Raw genomic sequence first — 21,127 nt, 5'->3', positions numbered from 1 at the left:
GCTTTTTCCCTCAAGGCTGGCACTCTACCACTTGAGCCACAGCTCCACTTTCAGCCTTTTGGGAGGTTAATGGGAGATAAAAGTCTCACAGAATTTCTTTCCTAGGCTGGTTTTGAACCTTAATCTTCTCAGCCTCTTGAGAAGCTGGGATTAATAGGTATGAGCCACAGTGCCTGGCTAATGTGTACTTTTGTTGTTGTTGTTGTTGTTGGTCGTAGGGCTTGAACTCTGGGCATGGGTGCTGTCCCTGCACCCTTCAACTCAAGGTGAGCCATCTACCATTTGAGCCACAGTGCCACTTCCGGTTTTCTCATGGTTAATTGGAGATGAGTCTCATGGGGACTTATCAGCCCCCCGCTGGCTTTGAACCATGTCTCAGATCTCAGCCTTCTGAGTAACTAGGATTTCAAGTATGAGCCACCAGGGCCTGGCTGAACTTTCTTTTGTGGCTAAATATTCCATTGAATAGATATACCAACCTTATTTACATATTCATCAGCTGATGACTGGGTTGTTTCTCCTTTTTGAGCCTTATGTACAATATTACTGTGAGTATTGTAGAAGAACATATATGGACATGTTTTTATTTCTTTTATCATTACTGATGCATTATTTCTGTGATTAATTACGTTTGTGCTTAGGCATTGCAGGACAGAATGTAAATGGCTAATTTCCTTATGCTGACCTTCCCAGAAGGTTATGAATGAAAGTTATTTCCTGCTTACTGCCCTTAGAAAAAAGTCAGGCTGTCCTCAAGGCGCCTGACCCTGTGGGGTCAGATCCCGAAGTTACTGTCCCCAGAGGATCCTGGGTAGAAGTTGTGTATCTGTGAGAGGTGACTATCACAGGTGATTTTAGTTGAAGAGCAGTTTGGGTGCTGCATTTGAAAAGATACAAATCAGAGTATAAATTCCCATGTGTGAAACACCCAGAGTGTGGGCTCTACCCTTGATCTATGCCCCAGCCCTGCGGGGTCTCAGCAGAACACTATTCAACTAGGCTCTTCTTCTTTTTTTTTGGGGGGGAGGGAGGGTCCAGTCATTAGGCCTGAACTCTGGGCCTGGGCGCTGTCCCTCAGCTCTTCAGCTCAAGGCTAGCGCTCTACCACTTGAGGCATAGCACCACTTCCAGCTTTTTTCTTTTTGCTTATGTGGTGCTGAGGAATCGAACCCAGGGCTTCAGGCATGCAAGACAAGTGCTCTACCACTGAGCCACCTTCCCAGCCCTCAACTAGGCTCTTAAGTTATGCTAGAAACATTTGTTTAAAACAGTCACATCTTTTTTTTTTTTTTTTCAGACATGAGGCTTGAACTCAGGACCTGGGCACTGCCCTGAACTCTTTTTGCTCAAGGCTAGTGCTCTAACACTTGAAGCCACTTCCAGTTTTCTGGTGGTTAATTGGAGCTAAGATTCTCACAGACTTTCCCTTTGAAGTTGGCCTTGAACCGTGATCCTCAGATCTCAGCCTCCTGAGTAGCTAGGATGACAAGCATGAGCCACAGGCACCCAGCCATGCTTTATTTCTTAAAAAATTATTTCCCCATCGGGCTGGGAATGTGGCTTAGTGGTAGAGTGCTTACCTGGCATGCATGAAGCCCTGGGTTTGATTCCTCAGTACCACATAAACAGAAAAAGCTGGAAGTAGCTCTGTGGCTCCATATGGTAGAGTGCTAGCCTTGAGCAAAAGAAGCTCAAAAGAAAGAAAAATAAAAGAAGCAAAAGAAAGAAAATGAAAGACAGAGAGAGAGAGAGAGAGAGAGAGAGAGAGAGAGGGCTGGGATGTAGCTCAGTGGCAAAGCGCTTGCCTAGCAAGTGCAACGTAAAAAAAAAAAAAAAGAGAGAGAGAGAGAAAAGCCGGGTGCTAGTGGCTCATGCCTGTAATCCTAGCTACTCAAGAGGCTGAGATCTGAGGATCACTGTTCAAAGCCAGCCCAGGCAAGAATGTCCGTGAGACTCTTATCTCCAGTAAACCACTCAAAAACTGGAAATGGCGCTGTAGCTCCAGTGGTAGAGTACTAGCCTTGAGGTGAAGAGTTGAGGGACAGCGCCCAGACCCAGAGTTCAAGCCCCACAACTGACAACAACAACAAAAGCCATTTATCTAAATCATGCTATTAAACCATACCATAGTAGTACTGGCATGCTTCATAATATTTGTTCCTTGTAATTCCGGCAAGCTCATACTAACCTTTATCATACCGACATCAATGTTATCAAGCATTCCTGCACTGTCATTCAGTGGCCTTGTGCAAGGAAAGCCACTAATTCACACTTTTTCCACCTTTACCCTCCACACAGTGGTGAATCCAAGGGCAACCTGTGGCTGTATTGCCACACAGCCAACAGCTGAGGGGAAAATTCATGATTTGCAAATCTTGTCCACTGCAAAAATGTGTCCCCAAGCTACTAAGTTGTCTAGAACAGGACGTTGTACAGATGTGAGAGAAGCTAGAAGGTGTATAGGCTGAGACATTGACAGATGTGAAAGAAGCCGCAGGGTGTGTAGGATGGGACATTGTACAGAGGTGACAGAAGCTGTCCTGGGTGTAGGGGCTGAGGACGAGGCATCTTCAGCCAAGAGCATCAGCACTTGTGGTCTCGGCTTCATTGTTGGTTTGCTCTAACCACAGACTCCCCCCAACAAACTGACAGGTGTAGGTAGGGAAAATACTGATCAGGTGGTTCAAAATAAACTTTGTTGTCAGTTGCTAAGTATTCATGACCAGAGAAAATCTTTTGTTGGTATCAGCATGAGGCTTAAACTCGACTCTCGGCTTGTTTGCTCAGGGCTTGGGCGCTGTCCCTGAGCTTTTGCAAGGCAAGCGCTCTACCACTGAGCCACCTTCCCAGCCCCTGTCACTGAGCTTTTGTGCTCAAGGATAGTGCTTTACCACCTTGAGCCACAGCATCATTTCTGGCTTTTTGGTAGTTAATTGAAAATAAGAGACTCACATACTTTCCTGCCCAGGCTGGGTTTGAACTGCAGGTCTCAGCCTCCTGAGTAGCTAGGGTTACAGGCATGAGCTGCTAGCACTTGACTAATTATTCATTTTGATAGGATGGCTTGGAGTGTCCCCCACAAGAATGTTCTGAACTCTCGTGAGATTTTGATTGATGGTGACCATGAAGGAGGTGCGGTACATGGGCAACAGAAAATTTGTTGTCACTGGTCACTTACAAAAAGCAGTCTGGGAGCCTGGCACTGGATGTATCAGATATTATATATACATATAAATGTGTATATATATTATATATACATACATACATATATACATGCAATCTGGAGCTATGAAGGTTTCTTCAGCTTTTGAAGTAAACAAGCATCGCACTGTGAGATAAATTGTGTGTGTGTGTGTGTGTGTGTGTGTGTGAGAGAGAGAGAGAGAGATTCATCACAGGTAACTAGTTCAAATCTCTACCACCAGCGTATCTTCTTTACCTGAGTCCTCCCGTCAGTGTGATTTCAATAGCATAGAGAACTTTGGGGACAGTGTATTTTACACTAATCCATTTTAGCAAGAAGTCAATCAGGATTAGAGTGGTAAATAGCTGTAAATGTTCGAATTTTTAAGGCATTGAAAGTATTTTTCTGGGACTGGGAAGGTGGCTCAGTGGTAGAGTGCTTGCCTTCTATGCATTAGGTCCTGGGTTTGATTCCTCAGAACCACATAAGCAGAAAAAGCTGGAGGTGGCGCTGTGGCTCAAGTGGTAGAATGCTAGCCTTGAGCTGAACAGCTGAGAAACACTGCCCAGGCCCAGGCCCCACAACTAACAAGAAAAAATATTTTTCTGCAAATTCATAGAAATGTTTAAACATACCAAGAAAAACCCCAAAAAACAAAAAAGAGCTGGGCTCCAGTGGCTCATGACTGTAGTCCTAGTTACTCAAGAGGCTGAGATCTGAGGATCGAGGTTCAAAGCCAACCTGGGCAGGAAAGTCTGTGAGACTCTTTATCTCCAATAAACCACTCAGTGAACCAGAAGTGGAGCTGTGTTTCAAGTGGTAGAGTGCTCGCCTTGGGCTGAAGAGCTCAGGGACAGTGCCCAATCCCAGAGTTCAATTCCCACCACCACCCAAAAAAAACCCCAAAACCAACAACCCTATATGCTCTATGTACCCATCTTCCAGCTTCAAAATTTTATATGATGTCTTAAGTCTTAAGTTATTATTGCTAATGATTAAAATTATTAGTAATAAGCCCATCTGATTCATGGAATGTTCTCTTTTTCTTGTTGTCGTTGTTGGTTGTGGGGCTTGAACTCTGGGCCTGGGCACTGTCTTCAGTTCTTCAGCTCAAGGCTAGCACTCGACCACTTGAGCCACAGCACCACTTCTGGCTTTTTCTGCTTATGTGGTGCTGAGAAATCAAACCCAGGACCTCATGCATGCAAGGCAAGCACTCTACCACTGAGCCACCTTCCCAGTCCATGGGATGTTCTCTTTCTATGACAAGCAACTGAGTAGGAAAATGAGTTGCTGTTTTTATTCATTCATTATCCTTCTTGGTAAATAGTCTGAATCACAAGGCTGGATTGTCTAGGAAGAAAGGGAATGCTGGTTTGTACAAAAGAAATTATGAAGGGCCATTTCTTTGTGACTTAGTACTGGGGCTTGGCCTCAGGGGCTTGGATTTGCTGGGCAAGCATTCTGTCACTGGGGGACCCACTTCCGTCCTTTGTAGTTTAGTTTGCAGCTGGAGTCTTGCACTAAGTTAGCTGGAGCTGGCCTCAGACCTTGATTCTGCTGCCTCTACCTATATGTGTCTGGGATTACAGATGAAAGCTGCTGCACTTGGTCTAAAGCTTGTTTTTGAGCTAGTGTCTCATTAATTTTTGCCTCAAGTAACTTCCAACCTCCATCCTCCTACCTCCCACTCTTGAGCAGCTAGGCTTTATAGGCCTAGGCCATCATGCCGGTCCATCTAAGGCCTTTGCCATATTTAAATGCAGATTCCAGGCCAGCCCTAGAGAGGTGCTCAGAAATCTGAGCAGGTTGCCAGGTTAACTAGAACAGATCCTCAGTGGACCACCCTTTAGGAAATGGCTCCCTTTCTCTCCCAGGCTTGTAGAATGATAATAAAGTGTGTCCCTGTCATTGAACTTACTGAGGACCCCCAGCTAGAGCATGGGGCCAGGCCTGTCACCTACGTTACAGTGTTTGTTCACCAGAGGCAAACAGTAAAAGTCACACAGGAGCAGCTTCTTCAGTACCTCCGTGAATTCACAAGCGCTGGTGCTGGCTACAGATAGGGGGCCTTTCGGGATCCTCAGTTCCAATTTCTAAAGCCCACTTGACTTGCTCTCAGAATGTGGTTTTCCTGGAGTGGTGGGTGTATTTGTTTTTTTATTTTTTGTGCCAGTAGTGGGGCTTGAACTCAGGGCGTGGGTGCTGAAAAGTTTTTTTTTTTTTCTCGCAAAGCTGGCACTCTACCACTGGAGCCACAGCTCCATTTTTCTGGCCTTTTGTTGGGGGGGAAAGAGGTAGTTAATTGGGGAGAAGAGTCTCTTGAATTTTCCTTAGGCCGGCTTTGAATTTCCATCTTTAGCTGTCAGCCTCCTGAGTACCTGGATTACAGGCGTCAGCCACTGGCACCTGGCTTGGAGTGGTGGCTTTAGTATGGGGAGTTTCTCTGCTGAGTAAGATGACTTAGTACCATTCTGTGGGATGTGAAGATCGCCTTGAGAATGGCACCCCTGAGGTCACCCGTGGCTCTCTGTGCATCGATAACAATGGGCTCTGATCCTTTGGGGACCAGGACGGAGCCTGGGCTCATCTGGGAGTGCCTCCCGGCGTCTGCCCCCACGCCCCCGGCATGGCATAGCGGTGCAGAGGCGCCAGCCTGAGCCCATGAGGTGGGGGCGGCGCTGGCTGACATAGCTGGAGCTGGACGGGAGGGGCCGGGTCTGTGCCGAGCGGGAGTGCGCACTGGCGGGGAGGGGCTGCCCTGCCTGGGGTCCAGCATGGCCCTCTGCCAGATGAGGACAGAAGGGCAGTGTCTGTGGGCCCAGCCACGTGGAAGGGCTCCAGAAGCTTCAGCTGTGCCCGGCATTATGAGACAGACAATGAGTTCCTTCCTGTCCCTGAAAGGCCTTCCAGGCTTGCCTCTGTCAGGAGCCAGCCTCAGTTACAACATAGGTCTACCCCAGAATATACGCTCCTCTATTGTTTGGTGGTGGTGGTAGTGGTAGTGGTTGTAGGGCTTGAACTCAGGGCCTGGATGCTATTCCTGAGCTCTTAAGACTAGTGCTCTTGAGCCACGGTGCCACTTCGGTTTTCTTTTCTTTTTTTTTTTTTAATTGTGAAAATACTGTACAGAGGGGTTACAATTATATGGGCAAGACAATGAGTACATTTCTTATCAAGCATTGTAGCCTCCTCCTTTGTTTCCCCTTCCCATCCCTTGCCATCCTCCCCCCCCCCCCCCCCCATCACTTTGGTTTTCTTGAGTGGTTTATTGGAGATAAGAGTCTCACAGACTTTCCTGCCAGAGCTGGCTTTGAACCGCCATCTTGAGATCTCAGCCTCCTGAGTAGCTAAGATTACAGGCATGAGCCACCAATGCCTGGCTGTTGCTGAGGTCTTTTGCTCAAGACTAGCGCTGTACCACTTGGAGCCACAGTTGCAGTTTTTGGGAGGTTAATTGGAGATAAGAGTATCATAGCCGGGGCTGGGAAGGTGGCTCAGTGGTAGAGCACTTGCCTTGTATGCTCGAGGCCCTGGGTTCGATTCCTCAGCACCACATAAGAAAAAAGCCGGAAGTGGCGCTGTGGCTCAAGTGGTAGAGTGCTAGCCTTGAGCTGAAGAGCTGAGGGACAGCACCCAGGCCCAGAGTTCAGGCCCCACGACCGGACCCAAAAAAAGAGTATCATAGCCTTTCCTGCCACAGCTGGCTTTGAACTGCCATCTTGAGATCTCAGCCTCCTGAGTAGCTAGGATTACAGGCGTGAGTCACCAGTGCCTCCAAGCTGTGGTATTGTTTGCTGAGCTGCTTGGGCAGGCCCAAGCTTTAAGTGCTCTTCTCTGCACATAGCCGGCTTGGTGGACCTTGTCTCTTCCTTCCTTGCCTGTTTGGATCATGGTTTTCTGCTTCACTTTCTATAATAGGCTCCTAGCTCCCCTTCTCAGTCTCTTCCTCTCTGGCCTCCCCTCTCCCTGTTCCGCAAAGTTCATTGTTATCTTGGGGGTGGACACCATGCCCAGGCTAAACATTGGGCAGCCACGTGTCACCTGACAGCTGGAGCAACCTGGGAGAAGACGGAGGAGTTGGGGGAAAGGGACTTTGGGAAGTTACATGGGAAAAAAAATGTGAGTTGCTGGGTGCTGGTGGCTCACACCTATAATCCTAGCTTCTCAGGAGGCTGACATCTGAGGTTCACAGTTCGAGGCCAGCCTGGGCAGGAAAGTCTGTGTAAAACTCTTTTTTTGTGTTTGTATGGGGAGATGTCCCGGTCGTGGGGCCTGAACTCTGGGCCTGGACACTGTCCCTCAGCTCTTCAGCTCAAGGCTAGCGCTCTACCACTTGAGCCACAGCGCCGGCTTTTTTCTTTTTGCTTATGTGGTGTTGAGGAATCGAACCCAGGGCCTCAGGCATGCAAGGCAAGCTCTACTGAACTAACTTCCCAGCCCCTGTGTAAAACTCTTTATTTCTAATAAACTCAGAAAAAGCCCGGAGTAGCTCTGTGGCTCAAGTGATAGAATGCTTGCCTTGAGCAAAAGAATCTCAGGGACAGCACCCAGGCCCTGAGTTCAAGCCCCAGGATCAGCACACACACAAAAAGAAAAAGAAATGTGAGTTGCTAGATCTCAGTACCCCTGGTCAAGAGACAGCACCTGGCCACCGGGAGTGGCTGACGGGGTAATGACACTTTCCCAAATGGCTGGTCATCTCCCATGGCTTCATCGTCTGGGCAGTTCCGAGGGGCTGCTATTGAAGCATCGTGCCTATCAGTTGTTTCTGTCCAGCTGGATGGGAGCCCCAGGTATCCTGAATCTACCACTTTGGCACCAAGATGTGTTTGGCACCCTGCAGTCTGTGGCTGGGTGCACACATACACGTGTGTGTGCATATGTGTGTGCGTGTGTGTATGCCAGTCCTGGGGCTTCAACGCAGGTCCTGTGCGCTGTCCTCGAGCTTTTTTGCTCAAGGGTAACACTCTACCACTTGAGCCACAGCCCTACTTCTGGCTTTTTGGTGGCAAATGGGAGGTAAGAGTTTCATGAACTTGCCTGCCCAGGCTGGCTTTGAACCTTGGTCCTCAGATGTCAGCCTACTGAATAGCTAGGATTGCAGGTATGAGCTAACTGGCGCTGAGCTTATCCTTGATTTTGTATTCCAGTTTCAGTAACTTGTAGTTACCTGAACACAGTATAAATAGATGTGTGTGTGTGTGTGTGTGTGTGTGTGTGTGTGTGTGTGTGTACAACGTGTGTGGTACATGCTAGTAACTGGGGCTTGAACTAGGTCTCACACTTTTAGCTTTTTTGCTCAAGGCTGGCACTTTGCCACATAGAGCTTTTTCCTGGTTAATTGGAAATAAGAGTCTCACAGATTTATTTTTTTATTTATTTTTGCCCAAGCTGGTTTCAAACCACATCTTTACATCTCAGCTTTCTGAGTAGCTGGAATTACAGAGGTGAGCCACAGTGCCTGGTTCAACTAGATAGTTCTAGAAAGACCACATTCACAGACTGTTGTGTTTTGTTGTTGTTTTTTTGGTACTAGTCCTGTGGCCTGATCTCAGGGCCTGGGCACTGTCCCTGAGCTTTTTTACTCAAGGCTAGTGCTCTACCACTTGAGCCACAGCTAGTGGAGCCAGAAGTGTCTAGCTTTTGGTGATTAGTTGGAGTTAAAAGTCTCAAAGACTTTCCTGCCCGGGCTGGCTCCAAACTGTGATCCTCAGATCTCAGCCTCCTGAATAGCTAGGATTACAGGTATAAGCCACCAGCGCCCAGACATATAACTTTTATTACAGTACGCTGTTACTTATGCAATATTTATCTCTCTTTCTTTCTTTTCTTTTTTTCTTTTTTGCCAGTCCTTGGACTTGAACTGAGGGCTTGGGCACTATTCCTGAGCTGCTGCTGCTGCTTCTTCCTCTTCTTCTTCTTGGTTCAAGGCTAGCACTCTACCACTTGAGCCAGCTTCACTTTTGGCTTTTGGGGTGCTTTATTGGAGATAAGAGACTCACAGACTTTCCTGCCTGGGCTGGCTTTGAATCACGATCCCTAGATCTCAGCCTCCTGAGTAGCTAGGATTACAGGCGTGAGCCACCAGCGCCTGGCTCAGATGTCTTAATTCACAGGTTAACCTTCATTGTAGGCACTCAGGTAGTAAAGTCTGTTTGTAGGCCCGGCCCCGACCTTGAAAGAATCCGTAGTGGATAAGGAGGAGTTACAGTGTGTTTTGTTTGTTTTGATTGTTGTTGACATTTGCTAAAAGGTCTATGAAGGGATTGTCGGGAGAGGGGAGGGTCTGAGTGGGGGGGGGGCCTCTGGGTCATGCCTGCTTCCTCCTGGGGGAGGGATTGTAAACGGTGCCACCGCCCCCTCTTCCCCATAGAAGCTGTCAGGAATCATGTGGGGTCAGGGCCTGGATGGGCTCCTCTGGGGCAGGGCTGACGGCTCACTGAGTGTGCACCCCTGTCCCCCCAGGCCATCTGGAGCCTCTCCACATGCTGACGTGATGACCGTGTGCAGGCCGGCCCAGGGCAGCCTCAGACAGGCCGCAGACCTGAGCTCCAGACTGGCTGACAGGTAAGAGTCCCTTCTCTCCAGGGGTCGAGGTTGACCAGGCTCCTTAATGGCTCTCCTTTCCCCACTGTCCTTCCTCCTTCCTCCTTCCTAACCCCACTTCCTGAACTAAGGAAGTGTTAGTTTCATCACCCTTCTGTAACCTGCTCCCTGAACTACTCTCTGAAGACCTGGGACCAAAGAGCCACAGGCCAAATCATCAAGCTGCCTTTCAGGTTTTCTTCCTACTAGGATTCACAGCTATTTACTCATCCTTGAGTGCCAAATCTGTGCAGCTGAATCTGTCTATAAGATCAGCCTTCCCAGCAGGGCACAGGTAGCTTACACCTATAATCCTAGCTACTCAGGAGGCTGAGATCTGAGGTTGGTGGTTCAAAGAAACTCCGATTAATCAGCCATAAGCTGGAAGTAGTAGAGCAGCAGCCTTGAGTGAATAGTCACGTGAGCACTTTTTTTTTCTTTTTGTTGGTTGTGGGGCTTGAACTCTGGGCCTGGGTGCTGTCCTTCAGCTCTTCATCTCAAGGCTAGCGCTCTACCACTTGAGCCACAGTGCCACTTTCAGTTTCTGGCTTATTGGAGATAAGAGTCTCATGGACTTTGCTTCCCTGGGCTGGCTTTGAACCGCAATCCTCAGATCTCAGCCTCCTGAGTAGCTAGGATTACAGGCATAAGCCACCAGTGCCCAGCCCACGTGAGCACTTTTTAAGCACAAGTACTGGCATGCACGCGCGCGCGCGCACACACACACACACACATACACACACACACAACAACAATAATCAGCAGCAGCAGCAGCAGCCTTCTCCTGCAGCCTTCTCCTCCCAAATGGAGCCTTCTCTCTGTTAGGGATATGGTCCGCCCAGCAGGTGCAGTCACTGAGCTAGACTGGGCTCTGCCGCACCCTGGCTCTGCCCCCAGCCCTTTCATGCTGTAGAATCCTGGAAACAGGCTATCACTCTCCTGGGCACAATGGGCTCAGAAAGCCAACAAGGCCGTCCAGCCAGGTAGCCATTCCTCTCATTCCCAGCTCAGTGACCACGAAGCAGCGCTTAGGGGTTTGCGGTTTTTGACAATAATTGTAATGGTCACAGTAATACTATCTGTGCAACCAAGAGTTATAATGGAGGCTGGGAGGGTGGGGGCATGGCGCAAGTGGTAGAGAATCTGCCGAGCAATCACAAAACCCCCTAAACTGGCCACGCCTCAAAAAACGAGTTCTAATGAATGCTGTACTTAGCTAGGCACATTGATACATTAGTTCATCCATTCATTCAGAAATGTGTTATTGATTACCTACCATGTCACCAAGAACAGTGAGGAAGATCAACTTGGCCTGTGTATTTGGAAAGTTCCAGTCTAGAGAAGGGTCATAGAGTTCTTACTTTGAGAAAAGAAGTCTACAGGCGCTAGCGACTCATGCCTGAAACTCTAGATTCTCAAGAGGCTGAGTCCTGAAGATCATGGTCTGCATCCAGCCTAGGCAGGAAACTCCATGAGACTACTGTTTTTTGTTTGTTGTTCGTTGTTTTTGTCAGTGGTGGGGCTTGAACTCTGGGCCGGGGCGCTGTCCCTCAGCTCTTTAGTTCAAGGCGAGCGCTCTACTGCTTGAGCTACAGTGCCACTTCCGGTTTTCTGGTTTATTGGAGATAAGAGTTTCACGGACTTTCCTACCTGGGCTGGCTTTGAACCGCGATCCTCAGATCTCTAGCTAGGATGACAGGCGTGAGCCACCGGCGCGGCTATCTGTCCTCTCTTGTAGGGATGGGTAACATTTTATTCTGCAAGAGCTGTTTTCATGCGCTCTTAGCTTGTATTGATGTTTATGTTATTGTGAGAAATCTAGGTTTACTGAGCTTTGAGTTCCCCTCACAGTTTCTGCAGGGCCAGACCACAGGATTACCCAGGCTAAACCCCACCTGCTCCTGGCGCTGTGGGAACAGAAACTAAGTTTTCCTTTTGAACCCTCAGTAAAAGAGAAACAGGTCAGGCACCGGTGGGTCATACCTGTAATCCCAGCTCCTCAGGAGGCTGAGATCTGAGGATCGGTTTGAAGCCAGCACAGGCAGAATAAACTCTTCAATAAACTACTCAAAAAAGCTGGAAGTGGCACTGTGGCTCAAGTGGTAGAGAGCTAGCCTTGAGCACAAAGAGGCTCAGAAAGAGCACCTAGGTCCTGAGTTCAAGCCCCAGGATTGGAGAGAGTGAGTGAGAGGGTGGGAGGGAGAGGGAAGGAGGAGAGAGGGAGGGGCAGAGAGACGGAAACAGCCTGATTGTACCACTCCCTAAAATCTGAATCCAGTGGTGGCAGACCTATTAAAATTGTGTTTTGGGCTGGGAAGGTGGCTCAGTGGTAGAGTGCTTGCCCCACATGCAGGAGGCCCTGGATTCAATTCCTCAGTACCACATAAACAGAAAAAGCCAGAAGTGGCACTGTGGCTCAAGTGGAAACGTGCTAGCCTTGAGCTGAAGAGCTGAGGTACAATGCCCAGGCCCAGAGTTCAAGCCCCATGACTAGCAAAAAAAAATTGTGTTTCATTTTGTAAGCACTCTGTGATGAATCCTACTTATTTCAGTAAGGAATTCTGCTTTGATAGGCATGGAAACTGTGTTTGAAAAAAACCAAAAGTTTGCATTTTCACAAGTTTCTAATTTATGCTGTGCAACCAAGAATAGACGCATAATTTGTGTTGCCACTGTCTCAAGTGAGGGAGAAATCTTTACATAAACATCCGGCTATTTTGGAATGGAAAGTTCTAGTAACAGAGTGCATGAAATCACTAATTATTCATCCCTCTCTGTGAATTTGAGCTGAAATGTCTGAATCCCTATGCAATCAGCAATATAGAGACTCAGAAAATGTGCCCAGGACACTGGGCTGGTGTTTTCTAATTTCTACACATCTTGTCTCTATTCTCAATCATTACCTTTGCTGGTGGAAGGATATTTTGCATTTCAAACCACAGATTTTTCTCATTCAATGAGTTTTAAAATGTTTTTCTTTTTTATTTTTTTTAGTTTGTGAAAGTACTAGTACTTGAACTCAGGGCCTTATACTCATATTTGTCTTTTTCATTCAAGAGTGGCTCTCTACTGCTTGAGTTATACCTCTGCTTCCAGCTCTTTGCTGACTAATTGGAGATAAAGAGTCTCCTAGGTTTGGGCTGGAAGGTGGCTTAGTGGTAGAGTGCTTGCCTAGCATGCATGAAGCCCTGAGTTCGATTCCTCAGTACCACATACACAGAAAAAGCCAGAAGTGGCGCTGTGGCTCAAGTGGTAGAGCGCTAGCCTTGAGCACAGAGAGGCTCAGGGACAGCGCCTAGGCCCTGAGTTCAAGCCCCAGGACTGACAACAAAACAAAAAAACAAAAAGAGTCTCCTAGCTTTGTCTGTGCTAGGTTGGCTTCAAACCTCTATTGTCAGACCTCAGCCTCCTGAGGAGCCAGGATTACAGGCAGGAGCCACCCTTGCCCAGAAAAAGAAAAAAAAGGTTTTCTTTAAAAGTAATGTTTTAGCGGGGCTGGGAAGGTGGCTCAGTGGTAGAGTGCTTGCCTTGCATGCCTGAGGCTCTGGGTTCGATTCCTCAGCACCACATAAGCAAAAAGAAAAAAATGCCAGAAGTGGCGCTGTGGCTCAAGTGGTAGAGTGCTAGCCTTGAGCTGAAGAGCTGAAGGACAGCGCCCAGGCCCAGAGTTCAGGCCCCACGACCGGACCCAAAAAAAAAAAAAAAAGAAAGAAAAATAATGTTTTAGCATCTTCAGGGTACTAATAAATAACTTTAAAATTTTTTCACTTTGCCAGGCACCAGTGGCTCATACCTGTAATCCTAGCTACTGAGGAGGCTGAGATCTGAGGCTCCCAGTTCAAAGCCAGCCTGGGCAGGAAAGTCTATGAGACTCTTATCTCCAATAAATCACCAGAAAACCAGAAGTGGCGCTGTGGCTCAAGTGGTAGAGCGCTTGCCTTGAGCTGAAGAGCTGAGGGACAGCGCCCAGGCCCAGAGTTCAAGCCCCACGACTGACCAAAAAAAAAAAAATCTCACTGGCAGGCGTCTAACCCCACCTTAGGCTCTAGGCCACGGAAGTATTTTTCTGCCCTGCCCCTCACACAAGCCTTAGCTGCATACAGTCTCTGCACAACTTGATCTGCGTCTGGTGCCACTGAGGAATGCACACTTTCATTTGATTCGAATTCATAGAGTCACCCGCAGCTAGTGGTGACTGTACTGGGCAGGGCATCTTGAGTACGTCTGTGTGTTTATTCCCACCCTCTTTCACGAGACACGTACCTGTGTCCTCCCGCTCTGCCCGCAGGGGCTACATTTGGGGGGAAATCCAGGAGAGGCCATTGCAGGAGGCCACACGCTCCTAAGGAGGTTTGTGTGTACCCAACGCAGTGTGGCCTTGCACTCTGCGCTGTGCACACTTTATCAATCCCAGACGCTGCAAAAATAGCACGGTTGTGGTATTGTTTCAGATGTGTGTGTGTGCGTGTGTGTGTTGGTGTGTTGGTCCTGGGGCTTGAACCCAGGTGCTGGGCACTGTCCCTGAGCTTTCCTGCTCAAAGCTAGAGCTCTACCACTTGATCCATAGCTCCACTTCCAGCTTTTTTGGTAATTAATGAGAGCCAAATCTCTTCAACATTTCCTACAAGGTTGGCTACAAACTGCGATCCTCAGATCTCAGCTTCCTGATTGGCTAGGATTATAGATGCGAGCCACCACTGCCCAGCTTGTTTCAGGTTTTTTTTGTTTGTTTTGTCTTGGAGGGATTGAACTCTGGGCCCGGGCGCTGCCCTGAGCTCCTCAGCTCAAGGCTAGTGCTCTACCACTTAGCTCTACCACAGCGCCACTTCCAGTTTTCTGGTGGTTAACTGGAGATAAGAGTCTCACAGGGAATTTCCTGCCCAGGCTGGCTTTGAACCACAATCCTTTTTTTTTTTTTGGGTCCGGTCGTAGGGCCTGAACTCTGGGCCTAGGTGCTGTCCCTCAGCTCCTAAGCTCAAGGCTAGCACTCTACCACTTGAGCCACAGCACCACTTCCGGCTTTTTGCTTCTGTGGTGCTGAGGAATCGAATCCAGGGCCTCATGCATGCAAGGCAAGCGCTCTACCACTGAGCCACCTTCCCAGCCCGCATACATGACTTTTTAGGGGGTGGTGGTCAGTCATGGGGATTGAACTCTGGCCCTGGGCACTATCCCTGAGCTTTTCAGCAAAAGATGAGCCCTCTATTACTTCTGGTTTTCTGGTGGTTATTTGGAGATAAGAGTCTCACAGACTTTCCTCCTTGGGCTGACTTTGAACCATGATCCTCAGATCTCAGCCTCCTGAGTAGCTAGGATTACAGGCGTGAGCCCCCGGGCTGGCTCTCCATGATGGTTTTAGGTGATGGCTTTAAACCTGTATGTCGTTTGCAATGAAGCATCGCATATACCGTCTGAATCTGAGTTGTAGCAAATCTCCATGGCCAGCCAAAAATGGAGGCCAAGATCCCCTCACCCGGTGTTTGTCTTTCTGGTCCAGGGTCAAAGTGGAGTGCGGAGGCTGGAGAAGGCCCTGGAAGGCAGCCACGAGGGTTCTACACACCTTTCCCTGAGAGCGATCGAGGGTGAGCCCCCCCAGCCGCATGCCGGGGGCCAGAGTGGCCATGTTGGGCTCAAGCATGCTCATCGGGAGCCCCACTGCGGAGCCCAGCACCAGAGAAGCCGGCAGGCCGGGGAGAAGCCCCCACCCCTGCTCCCGAGCTGGGGACCCATCCAAGCCCCTGAGCATAAAGGACAAGATATCTGAGTGGGAAGGCAAGAAGGAGTCCCCCATGGGACCGGGCAGTGGGGCCGATGGGCCAGAGGAGACCCTGGCTTCCTGCACGATGGACAGAGGGGGTGAGGGGGCCAGAACTCGCCTTTCCGACGCTAGGAATGGACTAAAGCCTCACCCAGAGAGCCCGGAACCTGACTGCAGGACAGCAAGATCTAGGGGTCCCCATGCAGACCTGGGCCAGGTCAACGGGGGCCACGGTCGAGGCCGGGAGCCAAGGATCAGCAAACCCCACTCCCAGAGTGACCACCGCTCAGTGCTGAAGCAGGTCAAGAGGCTGGAGCAGGCCTTGAAGGACGGCTCAGCCGGCTTAGACCCCCAGTTGCCGGGGACCTGTTACTCCCCACATTGCCTGCCTGACAAGGCAGAGGAGGGGTCTCCCCTGTCTGATTGTGCCAGGGTCGGGGGTCGTTCAGAAACCCAGCCCAGGGGGCACCAGCCCTTGAACCTGGAGGGCAGGGAACGGTCCGTGGAGGCTTCCGAGGACAAGAAGGGCTGCCAAGGCACCTCCCAAAAGCCCTTCATCAACCCCCTGCCCAAACCCCGGAGAACGTTCAAACATGCGGGAGACGGGGACAAGGATCCAGGCCCAGGCCCAGGCCTCAGGAAAGAGAAGAGGAACCTGCCCCCCCTGCCCTCCCTGCCTCCCCCACCCCTGCCCTCCTCCCCCCCTCCTGCCTCAGTGAACAGAAGACTGTGGGCGGGGAGGCCGAGGTCCAGCGCTGACCACAGGTAGGTGCTGCTGGGCAGCCGTGGCTGGGAGATGGCCGGCCCGGCCCAAGACCTGGCTGCGGTGTTAAAGCAGGGGCTCAAATGGTTCTGTCTTTGTTCTCGTTCAAAAAAAGGAATATTTGGCTGGGCACCGGTGGCTCATGCCTGTGATCCTACCTACTCAGGAAGCTGAGAGCTGAGGATCGCGGTTCAGAGCCAGCCTGAGCAGGAAAGTCCGTGAGACTCTGATCTCCAATAAACCACCAGAAAACCAGAAGTGGTGGCTGGGAGTCACGTGATACAGCTGAAGAACAGAGTCCTGTTCAAGCCACATGACTGGAGGGAAAAAAAAAAGTATTAGGTTTTAAGAATCACTCTTTAGCTGGGTGCCTGTAGCTTATGCCTGTAATCCTAGCTATTCAGGAGGTGGAGATAGGAAAATCACAATTCAAAGCCAGCCCAGGCAGGAAAATTTGTAAGACTCCTATCTCCAAATAACCACAGAAAAAAAAAAAAAAAAACAAGTGAAGGTGTGGTTCAGGTGGTAGAGTGCTATACTTGAGCAAAAAAGCTCAGGGAAAGCACCCAGGCCTGAAGTATAAGCACAAATAAGCAAACAAAAAATTCAAATATGTGTTAAATAATAAAGCCAGGCTATTGCTAGAAAATACAGTATGTGCTAGGGAAAGGATTTCTTCCCCGCTTTGAAACAGTCTCTCGTCCATGTCTGTAATGTGCTGGTAGGTTGAATAACTGATCTCAAAACCAGGTTTACAGAAGAATTCTCCAAAGCCGTCCGCTCTGCTTCCTTTCCTTCCGTCTCCTCCAGCTCTTCCTGCTCACCTCATCCTGAAACTACGCGTGCCCCAGCATCCCACAACCTCCTGGTAAATCCAGTTACCAGTTCTTTGCCATTTTCTTTTTTTCTTTTGTGGCGTTTCTGGGGTTTGAATTTAGGAATCTTACTAGGCGCGTATTGTTCAAACTTGAGTCATGCCTGTGGTCTTCGTTAATTTTTTGGCTAGAGGCTTGTGTAACTGCACAGGGCTTTGCCAATCCTGACTTTCCTACTACCCCCTTCCACCTAGCTGTTATTAGAGATGTGAACAACCATGTCTGCTTTATTTGTTTCGATAGGGTCTCACTTTTTTGCCTTGGCTGCCCTCCAACTTTGGCTTCCAAAGTAGCTGGGATTACTGGTGTGAGCCACTGTACCCGGCCTGCTCTGTCATTTTCATGATCGTCTCTCCTGGGCTGGGTAGGTGGCTCCAGTGGTAGAGCACTTGCCTCACATGTGTGAGGCCCAGGTTCCATTCCTCAGCACCACATAAGCAGAAAAGTCCGGAAATGGTGCTGTGGACTCAGGTGGTAGAGCGCTCGCCTTGAGCTGAAGAGCTGAGGGACAGCACCCAGGCCCAGAGTTCAAGCCCCACAACCGACAAAAAGAAAAAGAGGGTTGGGAAGGTAGCTCAGTGGTAGAGCGCTTGCCTTGCATGCCTGAGGCCCTGGGTTCGATTCCTCAGGACCACATAAGCAAAAAGAAAAAAGCCGGAAGTTGGCGCTGTGGCTCAAGTGGTAGAGTGCTTGCCTTGAGCTGAAGAGCTGAGGGACAGCGCCCAGGCCCAGAGTTCAGGCCCCACGACCAGACCAAAAAAAGAAAAAGAAAGCCTAATTGGTCTCTACTGGTATTTCAGAACAACTATTGAAGCATTGTCTTCCCTTGCCTACTAGTCCTCTTCTCGGGCTCCTCTTACTCCATTCTCCTCTCCTTCTCCGTGCTCGGACACGCCCACCGAAGCCAGGACCAGACCAGACACTTCTGTCCCCATCTCCCTTGGCAAGTCTTTCTACTCTGTGTCTGCGTGCGTGCGTGCGTGCGTGCGTGCGTGTGTGTGTGTGTGTGTGTGTGTGTGTGTTACAGATGATTTGGGGGGAGGGTGTTTTTTATTATTTTTTTGTCAGGTGTAGGGTTGAACTCTGGGCTTGGGCGCTGTCCCTCAGCTCTTCAGCTCAAGGCGAGCGCTCTACCACTTGAGCCACAGCATCACTTCCAGTTTTTTGGTGGCTTATTGGAGTCTCATGGACTTCCCTGCCCGGGCTGGCTTTGAACTGTGTCCTTAGATCTCAGCCTCCTGAGTAGCTAGGATTACAGGCGAGAGCCACCGGCGCCCCCAGAACCCAGGGTTTGAACTCAGGACCTGGGTGCTGTCCCTGAATCTCTGTTGTTCAAGGCTAGCATTCTACCATTTGAACCACAGCTCCACTTCTGGTTTTTGTGGGTGGGGGGTGGCAGTTTATTGGAGCTAAGACTCTCATGGACTTGCCTATTCAGGCTGGCTTTGAACCACAATCTTCAGGTCTCAACTTCCAAGTAGCTAGGATTTCAGGCATGAGCCACCAAGACCCAGCTAAGTCCCTCTAACTTTAAAAACTCAATCCCAAGTCTGATGAGCCATCTTAATCAGCCTCCGTTTCCAATTCTAAATCCTTTCCAAACCGGCTGGGTGCCCCGGCGTCCTGACTCAGCAGAGACTTCTGAGCACCAGCCCTTCCTGGCCCTTGAGGCCAGAGTGGTTTAGGGACACCAGAGCTTTCCTTTCCAGTCTCCATCTTCCAACAGTTTCTTGATAATCATGTCCAAAACATGAAATTTTTCTTGGCTAAGTTTGAATATGACTGCATCAGCTGTGTGTTAAGAATTTTGGCTTTAGGTTTGGCATTTTGTTTAAAATACTACCATGAAGATGATTAGGGCAAGATGTTCATGTTACAAAAAAATCAAATATATATATATGCTCTTTATTGTGATCCTATCTCTTAAGGAAAAAAAATTAAAAGGCAGTGGGGCTGGGCCAGGGATCTAGTGGCTGCAGTATAAGCCAGGAAAGCCACGCCCCAGCAGAAGAAAGATGATGGAGGATGAAGGTTCAGAGGGTTTAGAGTTACACAGCTGGGCTGTGAGCCTTGGAGACATCACATCATTCAGCCTCCTTTCGTTGGTGTCCCAAGCAACAGCCCAGCTAGTGGATTCGTACACTCAGAGAAAATGTAGTTTTATTTATTTATTTTGCTTTTTTCCCTTGATTTCTTTTTTGTGCTAGGCCTGGGGCTTGAACTCAGGGCCTGAGCACTGTCCCTGAGCTGAGCTTTTTTTTTTTTTCTCTACCTCTTGAGCAATATCTCTACTTACAGCTTTTTGGGGGTTAATTAGAGATGAGTCTCACTTAATTTCCTGCCCAAGCTGGCTTTGAACCACAATCCTCAGATCAAAGCCTCCTAAGTAAGCTAGAATTACAGCTGTGAGCCACCAACACTCAAAAACAAAACAAAAAAAAAAAAAACTAAAGCTGGGCAGGCCAGTGGCTCAGGCCTGCAAGCCTAGCTACTCAGGAGGCTGAGATCTGAGGATTGCATTTCAAAGCCAGTCAGGAAAATCTGTGAGACTCTTTTCTCCAAAAAAAACAGCAGAAAACTGGAAGTGGCGCTGTGGCTCAAGTGGCAGAGCACTAGCCTTGAGCTGAAGAGCACAGGGACAGCGCCCAGGCCTAGAGTTCAAGCACTATGAGCAACAACAACAGCAAAAACTTAGTATACCTTAGTTGTACAAAGGGGAGAGGATTGTTGTGGCATTTTTGTGCTTGTGTACAATATATCCCAATCAATCTCACCCTGTCACTCCCCTCCTCCCCACACCCGTCCTGCTCCACCTTCTTAAGGCAACGTCAGTGGGTTTAATTGTTATATTTTATGCATAGACCATCCCCCTCATCCCCTCTTCTTAGCCCTTCCCCCTCCGCCGCCGTCACTCCATCTGAACTGCTTTTACTTTCCTGTACTTTTTTGTTTCTTAGTGTGAATTAATTGCACCAAACGGTTTCACTATAGTATTTCAGCCGTGCATATATTATGTTCTGCTCTAAATAACCCACTGTTCCTTCTCTTCTCCTGTCCCCGTGACCCCCTGTTGAGCAGCAGCTTTCGCTGAGGTGAGGGTCTTTATGCCGCCTTCATACATAGTTCACTGAAGTTTGAAATTATTCACCCTCCATCTTTTTCCCTCTCCTCTCCTCCCCATCCTTCTACACAATCCCATAATTAGAAGTATGTCTTGTGAGCCAGGAGCCGGTGGCTCACACCTGTAATCCTAGCTACTCAGGAGGCTGAGATCTGAGGATCGAGGTTCAAAGCCAGCCCGGGCAGGAAAGTCTGTGAAACTCTTATCTCCGATAAAGTACCAGAAAACCGGAAGTGGCACTGTAGCTCAAGTGGTAGAGTGCTCGCCTTGAGCTGAAGAGCTGACGGACAACACTCAGGCCCAGAGTTCAAGCCCCTCAACCGACAAAAAAAAAAGTAGTATGTCCTGTGTATGTGTCTGTGTCTGTGTATATATGTCTGTGTACGTGTATGGGTGTATGTGTATGTGTCTGTACATCTGTCCATGTCCATGCCCTTTATGTCTTGCTTCCACCTCTAAGCAAACGCATATGCTAGTTGGGTTTTTGTTCTCTGCTTATCTTGCTCAGGATGATGTTCTCCAGTTGTATCTTTTTTTCTGCAAGTGACGGGATTTTATTTTTGTTTCTGGCTATGTAACATTTCATGGCTTATATATTCCACATCTTTTTTTTTTTTCCAAATTTTTTATTGTGATTAAGTGGTTACATAATTTCCCAAATTTCACACTATTGTGGGATAGTGAAGCTTAGTTAAAGTCACAAACACATTCTAACTTTCCTGTAGCAAATTGTGTATCACGGTCTGTAACATTTATGAGTTCTATGAGCTTTGCGATACAGTTATTTCTTCCACATTGGGTGATATGTACATTTCTTTTGTTTTGCATATATACCACA

General features: G+C 48.7%; 1 protein-coding gene across 1 annotated transcript in view; it reads left to right on the top strand.

The window, feature by feature from the left end:
- The window catches only part of Dennd2a (DENN domain containing 2A), a 74,283-nt gene that overhangs the window by 14,361 nt on the left and 38,795 nt on the right, over positions 1–21,127 (top strand). Inside the window, exons 2-3 of the mRNA XM_042677259.1 lie at positions 9,653–9,754; positions 15,270–16,295. Of these exons, the coding sequence (XP_042533193.1) occupies positions 15,373–16,295 (923 nt within the window). The 5' untranslated portion in view covers positions 9,653–9,754; positions 15,270–15,372. The remainder of the gene's footprint in view (positions 1–9,652; positions 9,755–15,269; positions 16,296–21,127) is intronic.

This window comes from Dipodomys spectabilis, unplaced genomic scaffold (genome assembly GCF_019054845.1).
Source record: "Dipodomys spectabilis isolate Male_0828 unplaced genomic scaffold, ASM1905484v1 ptg000034l, whole genome shotgun sequence".
Classification (NCBI taxonomy): Eukaryota; Metazoa; Chordata; class Mammalia; order Rodentia; family Heteromyidae; genus Dipodomys; species Dipodomys spectabilis.
This window is presented reverse-complemented; position numbering and strand designations above follow the sequence as displayed.